The 13,227-nt window shown below is 37.0% G+C and overlaps 1 protein-coding gene across 2 annotated transcripts in view; it reads left to right on the top strand.

Moving 5' to 3' along the window:
• The window catches only part of SLC35B3 (solute carrier family 35 member B3), a 39,837-nt gene that overhangs the window by 8,381 nt on the left and 18,229 nt on the right, over positions 1 to 13,227 (top strand). For both annotated transcript variants that reach the window (XM_019543126.1, XM_019543118.1), the window contains exons 3-6: positions 1,010 to 1,131; positions 3,364 to 3,518; positions 5,080 to 5,187; positions 12,056 to 12,153. In XM_019543126.1, the coding sequence (XP_019398671.1) occupies positions 1,010 to 1,131; positions 3,364 to 3,518; positions 5,080 to 5,187; positions 12,056 to 12,153 (483 nt within the window). The remainder of the gene's footprint in view (positions 1 to 1,009; positions 1,132 to 3,363; positions 3,519 to 5,079; positions 5,188 to 12,055; positions 12,154 to 13,227) is intronic.

The raw sequence follows: 13,227 nt of genomic DNA, 5'->3' as shown, positions 1-13,227 counted from the left end.
GTTGGATGAACATCTTGCTGGGGTCATTTGACCCCAGTATTATTTCCTGCCATGGCAGGGGGTCGGACTAGATGATCTACTCAGGTCCCTTCCGATCCTAGAAACTATGAAACTATAAGCAATGCAGCACTGGGTACTTGTGCGTGTAAAAATGCCTGGTGTGACTGAGCCAAACTGTTAATATCTATTTCAAAGCATGCAGCTACAAAAGTTTCTCAAGGAAATGATTATAAGAATTTTGACCAAAAAAAAAATATTTTCCCCTAATGTCAGTTTCAGAAACAGCTGAAGAGTTTTTGTTGAAACTTTTTTAAAAGGAAAAAAAAAAGTTAAGCCGAGGCAGTTATTTTGTTAAAGTTATTGGTAACTGAGAAAAGAGTCTTATCCTGGAAAATATTAGGCAGGCAACCTGTAGGCATTGTCACCAGCTCTGCCTATAATTGACACATCCATATCATTCTGTGCACAGTACTATATGTATATTTTTTCATAACATTTTTTTCAAACCACCAGTTTTAATATGCTAGCAGCCTGCAGACTTATAAATTCATGTGTGCTACTTAATTTAGGTACTCAAAATATTACGTGTGGGTTCTTTAGAAATGAAAATTTCTAATAAACTTGTCTCTTAAAGGTGTTGATTTGTATATAACTTAATCTTTATGAGCAGTTTATAAATTCTGGCTAGAACCAGAGTCAAACTTAAATAAATAATTTTGAAAATTCAGTTAAAAACCCAGACATCAAGTCCTTTCCAATTTGTGATGGATGTTCGTAGTTCTCTGATGTATTGCTCCATTAACTTCGTTGTAGATACATTTCTCCCTATTCTTTTTTCACACAATCTTTAAATCATGCTTTTCTTCAATACTTAAGTGACACATACTGTAGATGATTTCTACTTAATGTTTATAGATTAAAAGCACAAGAATTGCAGACTTGTAATGAGAGAACTGGTCCACTAATCACATTTTAATGTTTTGGGTGTGAATGTGTTTTCTTTCAATAGGAACTGATATTTTCAGTGGAGGGTTTTAAGCCCTTTGGTTGGTACCTTACATTAGTACAATTTGGGTTTTATTCCATTTTTGGACTAATAGAACTTCAGCTTATTCAGGACAAAAGGAGACGGTACGTATTTTTTTAAGTGAGCTTAAAAAGTAAATGTCTTGTTTTGTTTTTTTCCCCCCAATTTGATTTGAAAAATCTGCCTTCTGGTATTTGAATATGAAATATGAATATTGCTGATACTATGCAGAACATTTTGAGTCAATTTCATGGATTGTCATAGAATAAAATACAATATTTGATAAATAGAGTTGAGATTTGAAAATATATACATCACTTTTCTGTCAACTAGCATATATGTGTGCATGCATGTGCACTGTCATGCATATACTGAAGACCAAAAGAGCCAACTGTCCTTGAAAGTATGTTTGAAAGCTTTCAAACATGCATTTAGTTTAGCAAGTCCTAAAATGTCGACCTTTTTTTATATTTGATTGTTTAGCTTAATTAACTAGAAATTTATGCTACTGTGCATATTTGTATCAGAAACCTTGAAACAAGTAAATAACTTTTCCTATAATTTACATATGTCTGTTGTAAGCAGCAACATAAGCTACTATTTTAGGCATTGATCCTTTAGAGATGTACAAATGGGCGCTTTAAAATTTGTATCTAATCATTAGATTACTGTCGAGGGATGGCATGCAATACTTAAAGCTGCATTACCCTGCTTCTCAGAGAAGCTACTTCTGTGGAGTTCCACTATTCTGCTTCTGATATCTTAGATAAATTAGGTTTCTGACTGCATGGCTCAGCATAAACATGCCCATTAAAGACCATCCTTTTTGGTGGGAGCAGAGAGGTTACTAAATTTACTGACATTTTAGAGAAAACGTTTGAAAAGGGTACATTTTAAATGTTGCTTTGTTTTTTCTCTTGTGCCTGTGCATTTCTGTAGTATTAGTGTCCATGATTTTTCTTTCACTCTCTCATCCCCAATTTGCCTCACGCGATCCTGGGCTAAGACTCTAGCTGTTACACTTTAGATCATAACACACTTGTATAGACAGCTTCTGGAAAGCATGATTTATTTTAGATGCTGACAGATTCTAAATTATAGAACCTCTTGAGATATTCTAAAATGAAGTAATGTGTCAGGTTACACAGAGTTGTTAATTTGTTAAGTTTCTTTTTAAATGGGCGTTAATATGTTTGACAAAATGGAACCACCTGTAAAAACTAGTGGAATGTGTCACTATACGTTACACTGGAAATTATATTGAAATTACATTTTCTGTAATGTGGGTAGCATTTTGTAAGTATTTAAGAATGAAAAATATCATTATTATGTTTCTGCCTTTTCTTTGATTTAGAATCTTTTGTATAATCTCTCACCCTGCCCTGTGTGCAGCATGCCAGTTTAGCACAATTTGCTGTGAATAAAGCAAGACTTGACCTTGTTTGCTGTTCCCCTGTGCAGATATTTTTAGCTTGTTCTTAAGTTAGCCAGACTTGATGCACAGCATGTTTGTGTTGATGAATTCACTTCACAAACTTACTACTGTAATACTTAGAAGCATTCTGCTTGTGTGCAAACTACAGTTGTCACCAGACAGTGGTTTTACCAGATCAAAAGTGTGTTCATCTGAATGCTCAGATACCTTGTACTGAAAGTTAGTTGGGTGAGATTTGGCATTAAACTATCTTCATCCTATTCTATGAAGTTATTAAAGAAGCATAACATTTACTTGAAATTGACTATGGGTTTTTCCCAACTTCTAAAAATAGAGAGAGATTCACTTTTATTTTAACTTTACAAAAATACATTTTAAAAAAAAACAGTCTGAACCATAAATATTTCAGAAAGTTATGAGCATTTGAACATGAAAGTGGTTGTAATATAAACTGTTATGCAGTCATTATGAGGGAAAGTTAGTTAAGAACAGAACTGAGATTTAAGAGATCTGGTTTTGATTCCCAACTTCCTGTGCTGTCTTTGCTCTTTTACTTAATATCTTTGTCTTGGTTCCCACATTTGTAAATTGAAATAATGTCTGAGAAGAGTGCTATATATTAACATTTCATGATATGTTTTATACTTCTTAAATGAAAGGCACTAAAGTTTGAAGTATAGTTCATTTAAACCGAGTTGAAAAATATTGAAATTGCAAAAATTTTTATGCAATTTCAGTAAAAAAAACGGAATCCTGGGGAAATTTTGGCTCATTATTAAAACTTTTTTCTTTTTTTCACAGTATGAAAGTCTTACTTTTTAGAAGTGTTGCATATATATATATGTATGTATGTCTATGTATATGTATAAAAAAAAACCCTCCATCTGTTTATATTTTGCAGAATTCCTGGCAAAACCTACATGATGATAGCCTTTTTAACAGTGGGTACAATGGGTTTATCAAATACCTCACTAGGATATCTAAACTATCCTACTCAAGTCATCTTCAAATGCTGTAAACTTATTCCAGTTATGATAGGAGGAGTCTTTATACAAGGTATGCCTTAATCTTGCTACAAAATGTTTAACTTTTTTTAATGAAAGTTTTTTAAATCCAACCCTTTTTCTGTATAAAGTTTTGGTTTTAACAAACCACCTTTCTTAGGCATGCAAAAGTTCCATTACAAATTCGCAAACATTTATAATTTATATAAAAGAAACATAATTAATTTTATATTTCTTGATGTCATTATCCAAAAATAAAAACGGTTCTGCTGAATGAATCTCACTGAAAATCATAATATAGTGATTATTAAAAAAAAATATATATATGGCATACTTAAATATTTTGTTTTAAATAAGAATCACAGTATATTATGAAAAATTCCCACTCTGTACCTGAAGATGCAGGGCTGCTTAAGGTCGATGAAGCTTCAAGCAAGCAATATTATTCTAGTACAGAGCTCAACATTTAATATTCCTGTTATAGTAGTTAGTTCCATGTATTATAGTCAGAGTAGAACATTGTGATTCTTTCAGGAGTGAGATGAAATAAAATAGACAAGTTTAAAAAAGCAAAATAATTCATACTAGAAGGCAAATATTGTATATATAATGAAAACTTCAGGTTTTTTCTCGTAATGGAATCTTCGTATGTCATTTCAATTTGGTATCTGTGGGTCACTTTATAGTATTTTTGGATTATATAATACTATATATTCAGCAGCTGAGAACATATTGAAAGTACAGTTCTAGGGGAAGGGAACATGTTATTCAGATGACATGCTCGGGATGTCACCTCATTCCCCAAAAAATCATTGCCTGGAAGTACAGGATTCTGAAATAGTAGGCAGCCGTCAATCCTTCTGGATCATGACTTGTGTTAGAGCAGAAGGACCTGACGCACGCACGCACGCACGCACACACACCCCCTTCCTTCTTGCTTCACCATTCTTTGGATACTGTTTCAGTGGCCTAAAAGCCCAGACCAAGTCCAGACATTTGGTGCCTCAATGGCTGTGGTTATACGTGCATCCAGGAATTGAACCTGTGTCTCCTGTAGGCCAGACAAGGATTCTACCACTGAACAACAACAGGAGGTCTGGATTCTAAAGTAGTAGTTCCCAGTCTGGCCTGTTAACCTGTTGATGGTGGTCTGCAGAGAAATGGCTAGCCAAATGGCAACAGCTGTTCTTGTTTCCTTCTGTCATTACATTTAAAGAGAACTGAAGTATACTATATATATGGGAAAGTAGTATTAGTTAAGTAAACAATTGTTCTTCCTGAAGTGATATCAGTTCTTCCCCATTGAAGGGAAAATATGGTTTTTGCCACTGTGAATAAAAGAGATGGCTCATAAGACAGTTTTGTTATCAAAATGCTCTTTACATCATGAAAAAATTTTGGAACTGCTGCTGAAGAGAGAGGTACCTATTAAGTTTTCTCCTCAGATGGTGGGAAGCAGGACATTGGGTCTTGTGTATCAGTGCAGAACTGAATGAAGGAAATGCTTTTATTTGCTTACTGCCCAAATAAACACCAAAACAGATTTAAATCTAACACCGATTACATGGTCATATTCATGTTGTTTGTATTGTCTGGGGTTTTTTTTTTTATAGGAAAACGTTATAATATTGCAGATGTGTCTGCTGCAATGTGTATGAGTCTCGGCCTAATATGGTTTACTTTAGCTGACAGCACAGTTGCACCAAATTTCAACTTGACAGGTAAAGAAGCATTGTACTTTATGGTTTAATAAAATTCTTATTTTGCCTAGAGTGAGTATTCCATAAAAGTTTTTTTAGGAGTTTTTGGTGGTAATGCCTTAAGGTGTCATACTGAAAATGTAGATTTTATTATATTGTTGCACTAGCAGTACTACAGCTATGGTAGAAGAGGCATTTTTATTCTGAGTCCCAGTTATTAGGAACTTATAACTTTCCAAAAATATTACCCCTTATATTTTTCTTCAGTCCAGAAATAAAAGTTTTTGATAAGTTAATAAATCAGATGAAATTCTGTTTGACTGTTTTTTAAACATTTAACATTAAAAGGTAAGTTTGGTTTTGCTAAGTAAATATTTCAGACTTTATATTTTTGCAAACTCTCTACTTTCATGTTTTCTGTAGAATTGACAGTCTCAGTGACAAATGTTCCGAAGTATAAGCCAGTCAATTGACCAGTCTTGGTAATGTTAGTTGACCAGATCATTGCCTCTGCTTGAATAATATGTGCTCAAATTTGGGTGAATACTTCAGCAAGCTAAGGATTCCATTATGTAGGTTTGCATCATGGTGCCATCTGTTAGTAAACGCAGTGTTGCAGGGGTCAAGATTCACACGGGCAGACTCCCCTCCCTTCACTAATAACACAAAGCTCCTTGCTATATATGCAGCCATAGTACAAGCCTTCTCTTATGTTTCGACACAGGTGGATCTTGCCCTGCTCTTCTCCTGAGTTCTTGTAGGCTGTTAGGCCAAGTGGGGCTGCAGTTTTGCTGCTCCTAATTTAGATACCTTCTGCTATAGGGGTGGGCAAAATACAGCCTGTGGATGGAATCCAGCCCACAGAGGGATTCTAACCAGCTCTTGGTGGGTTCCTTGGCCCTGTCTGGCCCAAGTGTAAGGGGGCAGCCGTGGCATGTGCAGCAGGTCCTGCCACCCCCAGGTGCAGAGTGGGGCAGAGGTGGCCCAGCAGCCAGACTCAGCTTCCTGGTAGCCCCTGCAGCAGTGGCTCACTCTGGGTGCTACCTATGGACCTGGCCCCCCAGCCTGTCCACACCACAGCCACTGGTGGTGGGGAGTAGGCAGGTTGGCAGGGTTTCCACGGAGACTGAGGCAGGGCATGCTCAGCCAGGCAGATAATGGGGCTGCAGGCAAATGGGGATGGCATCTGGGAGCAGGATGGGCAGGGGCAGAGCTGGGATCAGGGGGAGATGACAGTACGGGGACTGGCGTAGAGCCGTAATTCTGCATCCCTGCAATAGGTGTTGGTTCTGCAGGCAAGGATATGCAGGGAGTGTATTGTGGCTTTGCTCTGAGGCCCCGGCCCTGCTTGCCTATGGGTGCAGGGCAAAGAGGCCTGGGAGAATCAGTTGCTACCTCCCCCGCACTGCTGCTGGGCTGACCTTACTCAGGACCCCTCCCTACTTTTTCCTACTCCCCCATAGCCCCACAACAGCTCATCAAAACTTCTTAAGTGGCACTCTAGCTCAAATAATTGCCCACCTCTGCTCTACTAGCTGCAGAGAGAAGAGGAACCCCTGAGGTGGCACAGGCTTCTGTGATTACCCTGGGCTTTGTGGAAAGGATGGTTCATTTGTTCCTTCCCTCTCTATGCAGCATGGGAGTTTAAAAATCCAGGAAGTGAGAAAACATGTTGATTGGCTGGAATCTTGTGGAATAGAGCAGTTAGAAACAAACCTAGCTAGGTAGTGGGATGTTTGAATACAAGCCTCTGGATTGTGAGCTAGTTAGGCATTAATAAACTATGAAGAGTCAGGAAAAGCCAAAGTAGTCTGTGTGGAAATTAATTACTAGAAGTGAATATGAAAAAACTGTTAAAGCGAAGTGCAAGTTCTGTTCTTCTGAGTAGATAGGATACAGTTAGAATGGAGAACTATTGGTTGAATTTTTGTAATGGGTGTCTAGCTGCTGTCAAAGATTAGATTATTTCAGTCAAACCATATGAAAGGGGAAACTCGTATGTCTCAGCATTTTTCTTTGCATAATCCTTCAACTTTGTTTGGCATCATCATCCCAAAGCATGGGATCTTAGAATAAAAGTGGAGCTTAGCACAATTATTTTTTCATTTTATAATGCATTACATTTTCTAATTTTGCTATTCCATGCATGTCAGTCTCAAAACTTTTCACTCCTGGAAGGCCTTCACTTGTTCATCAAATTGGGTATTAGGTTTTTAGGCATATTTCCCAATGACCAGAAAATAGACGTCACTGTATTCTGGTACCCATGCCAGAAGTACACCATTTTGTGTACTTGAAAACATTAAGTGCTTCTACACATCCAATTTACAAAGTTCCAAGTAGGACACAATTTGAAGGAAGCCTTCTGTATCTTAAAGTGGGAGAAGTGAAATAAAGAGCAGAGTTGGTGATGTGATTGCATAAGTTTCTTGGTTGTCTCTGGTATCTTGATGGAACGGTGTCGGTTTCATGACAACTGACAAACATTGAGTTTTGCATTCTGATGAACAACTGAGCATCACTTCATAGCCCAATATATGCATGACAAGTTTAAAAATATAATTGGCATATCTGGTCCACAGAAAGTTATTTCTGTAGTGACTGACAGTCAGGGGTCCTAACAGGTCCCCCAGCCCAAACTAATTGCCCAGCTGGCCAAACCTGCCAGACTTTAACTAGCAGTCCCACCCTATCTGATGAACCAGCTGGTCGCTTGGGGCTTCCTGATTTGGCTGCCTGGGAGAGCAATACAAAGTAGGCCAGTGAGTGGTTTCACCTGTAGGCCAAAGAGCACCAAGCACATGACTTCTGAGCCTGCATAGCTTTGCTTCTGGACTCTGGCTGTTGGAAATTTCTCTTGGCTTTGCTAACTCCAGTGTCTTTTGGATGCAAAACTCAAAATTCATATTGTTGCTTGAAACCGTACAGAGCCCATTCAGAATATGAAGAGTGATAATTTTCTGTTGTTTGAACCTGAGAATGATGGTCTAAGCCAGTGGTCTCCACACTTTTTTAATCATGCACCCCTATCAGGAAAAAATTTTTGAGCACACACCCCCAATATATGTATATTTATATAAATATAAATAGAAGTTCTAATATTTTCTTCCCGCACCCCAATGAATCGTCTTGCGCACCCCACTTCGGAGACCACTGGTCTAAGCAGAAAAAAATACAAATTTGTGATAATGCTGAGTAAAGTCCTTACAAAAGCTGAAGAGGAAAAGATTGAGAAAAACTCCAAGGTAAATCAAGTGACTGCTCCCCTGCACAGTGCTGCTTGGCTTCTTGAACCATGCTGCTACAGCACCTTTTTTGCAGAGTACCCTGGATTCAGCTGATGACCTTGTACTGTCTAGTGCAAATTATAAATTATGTGGAAACAAGTGAAAAGTTCTGGCAAAGACAGCAAATCGTAAAGCAAGAAGCAAGTGTTTTATAAAACAGTGCAGATCAAATGAGATTGTTTCATTATCATGGAAAGAGTTGTGTCCTTGCAGGCTAGCTACATTGGAAGAATTTTTTTTTCAACATTTCTGTGTGTGCTGAACAACCTAGTTGTAGGTCATTTTGGGGAACTGTCCATTCAGAAGCCAGAAATGTACTGCTGAGAACCATGTCACAGTTTAGGGTTGGAAAAAAAAGGGCTGATAAAGAATTGAGTAAATATTTGGATGAAGAGGAAAAAGTGGGAGTCACTCATGAATTTGATGACAAAAGTTAAAGATGAAGCAGTGGAGACTGATTTTAAAAAAATAACGTAAAGCAGAAAGTTTAGGAGTTGGTGTGCTGCCACCCTGTCATGACTGCTTTTGGAACACTTTTTTCATTTATATGTGTCACCTTTTTTATTATTTGTTTTAGACCTCTTTTTGGTCTTCAATAATGTTTACATTTAATAGTAACCAAACACTGCTAGAAAGGATGTAATAATTCTTAAATTTGTTTTAAATTATATTTAATAGTTTTCAGACTTTAAAAGGTCTCCCTTATATTGAGGGCAGGAGGGGGTTGTGACTGAGCATAAGTTTCTAACCTAGTACAAATTATGAAGTCTTTCTTGTAACTATTCTAATAAATTAGTGCTTTTAAATATTTGACAGTGTTTTTACATTGGCAATACTTGCCTTGTTAGTATACCAGTTTATTTTATAAGTGTCTGAATGCAAATATTTGTTTAGTTCTGTTCATGAGTTTGCTATGTTGCCTTTTTAATAGTTTTATTTGTGTGTATTAGAGCTGGAAAACATTACTATTTCCCATCTGTGAATTATAGGATCTACTGCATTTATTTAACGTACATTTTAGTTAGCATCACACATGACTGGATGTGTAGTTGAATGAGAGAAATGGGTATGATGTGAAGATGGTATGACTTTTGGTGCCTGCTAAATAAGTGTGCCCAAATGTAATGCCATATGAAGGTGCATATTATTCCTTCTGCTTTCAGAATGGGTTTTAAATGTGAAAATGCAAAATTTAAATAGTCCACACATTTAAAGATTTCTTTTGGGGATTTTTAATTTGATTGGAAAGATGTTGCAAACTGAAGGAAGTGGGACTATGTTGGTGCCAAAATCAATAATTTTGAGTGAGAAAATCATCTGTAGATACTAGTGTTTGAAAATTGTCACTATAGCACTACAGACAGTATTACCTTTTTGTTTTTAACATGCTGTGGATCTGTTTCAACCAAAGGTATATTGATATCCAGAATATAATAGGTCACAAAACTGGGGTTTGAAACACTGTTTTGTATCAAAACACTAAGTCCAAGTTCTCTTCCTGGTTCTGGTACTCACTTCCTGTAATCCTGGGCAAGTTATATCTTTACCTTGATTCCCATCCTACTTATTTATCCAGACCTATTCCCATTCTACCTATGTAGTGTTTCAGAGAGGGGAGGGGGGTTATACAGGTGTAGAAGTTAAGTCTTTTATTTTAGTAGCCAAATGATGGAGGTAGAAAACAGCTTAATACATTGCATAAGAAGCATGCTTGAAGGTGGCTTACAGTAGTCTATGTACTGCTGTCATTGTATTCCCAATTTAAGTGTGACATATTTCTAAAGAGCGTTTATTATATAACATAATATTACCTTGTCCTTTAGTAGTTCTGTGTGGTTTTATTCCATGACTCCTGATGACACCCTGAAGAAAACTTCAATGAAGATGTCCATAGGAAGCAGAAAGTAAATTGACATTTGAAATATATGCAAGGATAGTGAAAAGAAAACCTGGTTACAGACTTAAACATATTAAGTCTTTCAAAACAAAGTTAACTTTTTACTCTGGATTGTAACCCCAAAATGACAAATTCCTAGGAATTCACTTGCCTTATACTGTCTAGTTGCTAGTCACCAAATAACGTCAGATTTCCTTCTAGTGGTTCATAATCATAAATATATTGAAAGCATTTACACACAAACTTGTATGATTCTAGCGGAAGCATTTCTTTACTCGTGTAATTTAATCAGAATTCTTTAAACGTGCACATTGTCAAGGGCAAATCTATTTACATGTCACAATTTTGCCTAAGGAAGCAAAACTGCGCTGTGAGGTTAAACAGAACAAGTAATCTTTGCTGTCTGATACAAATGTTAAAAACAGAAAACCTGAGTGGTTTAAAGCATCAGCTTGATAAAAAATTGTGCCATGCAGAATTGTGTAAATTAGATTTAAGGCTCCTTAGTACCAGTGGAATCCAGGGGCAGCATTGTTGTGCAAGAGAAACACATTGGCTTAATGAAATATACCTCACTCAAGGATCCGTTCATCCACTGCTCTTGTCAGCCAAGGAAACAAAGTGGCATTTGCCAGTGTACTTTTGTATTTGTAACTAGGAAGGAAATTAATTTTTAAAATAGAATACATACTTAGAGCTCAGTAATTGCTGTTGGCATTGTCATACTGGGAAGTTGGAAGTTACTTTCTTAAGCAGCTGTGATTGGAAGTATTGTGCTTTTAAAAGAGGGAAGACCACATATAAAAAGGGTACATTTTGCTAGATCTATGCAGCAACCAGCAAGGGAGATTTTTATCTAGGCTACTGGCAGTACTAGTCAGTGTTAGGAACACTGCCTGGAGCAATAGGAGATGATGGGTTCCATGCCCACTCTTGTCCCCTCTAGTCTTCCTATACAGAGAATTATTAGCTTTATTAATGTTACAGTAAAGGTGTTTGGCGGGGCAGATTTTTAAATATCAAAATATTTGAATTGGTATATTGAAAGATCATTTTGTCCATTTAGTCTTACACTTAAATAGCAGAATTAGAAAACAGTTTTTTTTTTTCTTTAAAGGCCAGGTGAATTGTTCATGAACTTGATGTGGAATAAAACTTCAAAGCATTTTAATAAGGCAATAGATTCCCCCCCAAAAAATACAAACTCCTATAAGGTACCATAGTGCATGGGAAATAGTTCATTTGATTCAAATTATTTGTGTTTTAACTGTGGGATTAAGTGCCCCTATCAAATTTTTTGTGGGGAAAAGGAAGAATTATGATGGATTTTTTTATATAAGAAGCATACAGTAAGCTTTGGTTAATTTGCACATTGGATAACTCGCCATTGTTCCAGTTCTTTGCCAGTGACTGCCCCCCTGCTTCCCTTTGCTACTAACTCCTGATGATTGGTCACTGCTGGATAATTCACCATTATTTACCTTCCTATTGGAAATGCAAATTAAACAGTTTCCTATATGCCAGTACAAGAAAAGCAAAATTAAAAAAACTTCTAACAGATATAGTTTTAGCTAGCATTTTTAAAATGATACCCCCCTGCAGCTCAAGATTTGAGGGCAAGTTTGAAGTGGCACTTTGTTACTGTTCTGCTTGTTTAGTAAATCAGCACTCTGAACAGTTTTCTCCCCTCTTTACTTTCTTGAAGGTGTGGTCCTTATATCCCTTGCCCTCTGTGCAGATGCCGTTATAGGAAATGTACAGGAAAAAGCTATGAAGTTGCACAATGGTTCCAATTCAGAAATGGTAAATACCTGACTTTAATTTAGTGTTCTGTCACATCGGCTATATTACGACATTGACAGTCAAACTGTAATAGAACTAAATGAATGGAAGCAAAGGGTTGGATAGATATGAAATTAGAATTTCTTACCATTATAATCCTTGCTAAGTCAAGATACAAAAAATGTGATGATAAAGAAAAGTTACTCATTTTTGCCTTGCATATAAAAAGAATGTGCATTTGGTGCACTGCTCCTTTTTTGACCCTTAAAGGCATGCATTTGTCTACATTTTTATGATCAAATAATATTTTTGAGGTTGCATATTTGTTTCTCCCTAATTGCACTGAATATTTACATAAATGTGCGTGTATTTTACTGTATTTTCTTGCATACAACACCTATTTTCCAAAAACAGCTGTTGGAAATGGAGTATGCATTGTATCCAAGAAATATGGTACAAGCAATTTCTGCCACCTACCAGGAAAAAACAAAGATAAAGTTTGTACACAATCCACAGAGAACTACCTAGCTGTTACTCAGTTGCTTATTACAAGACATTTCTTTCTTTCTTTTTTTTTTTTTTGCCTGCCTTCTGCCTTTGAAAAACAAAGTACGTATCTTATTCAGGGGCCTGTATGCAAGAAAATATGGTATTTGATTATACACCCACCCTACACCTCTGAAATCAGTGTCTATTCAATAAGATCATGTACTTTAGTTTTAATCAAATATGGCACAGCCCTCTACATTAGGTGCATTGTGCTGTTTTATCGCAAGGGTGGCCATCCTGTGGCATGCGTGCCCGAAGTGGCAGAGGCAGCCTCTGGGTGTGGCAAGTGAAGACTAGGAAAGTGACAGGCGGCATGTCAACAGGTGGGGCAGGAAGCAAGGAAACAGAGCAGTAGATAAGGAAAGGGATTGGAGTGGCACCCAGAGGGTGCAGGGATATTGTGGTATACCTGCCAGACAGGTTGTCCCCAGTGCTTTATGGTATCGTTCCTCACCCTTATTTCCCTATCAGCTGGAATGCTATCAGACTTAGGTTCATCAGTGAACTTGTATTTGCTTCCTTTGATGTTGATGGCAAAACTTTGTT

The sequence above is a fragment of the Crocodylus porosus genome, unplaced genomic scaffold, assembly GCF_001723895.1.
Source record: "Crocodylus porosus isolate Cpor-Errol unplaced genomic scaffold, CroPor_comp1, whole genome shotgun sequence".
Taxonomy (NCBI): Eukaryota; Metazoa; Chordata; order Crocodylia; family Crocodylidae; genus Crocodylus; species Crocodylus porosus.
The sequence above is the reverse complement of the archived record's forward strand: the minus strand, read 5'-3'. Positions and strand labels throughout refer to the sequence as shown.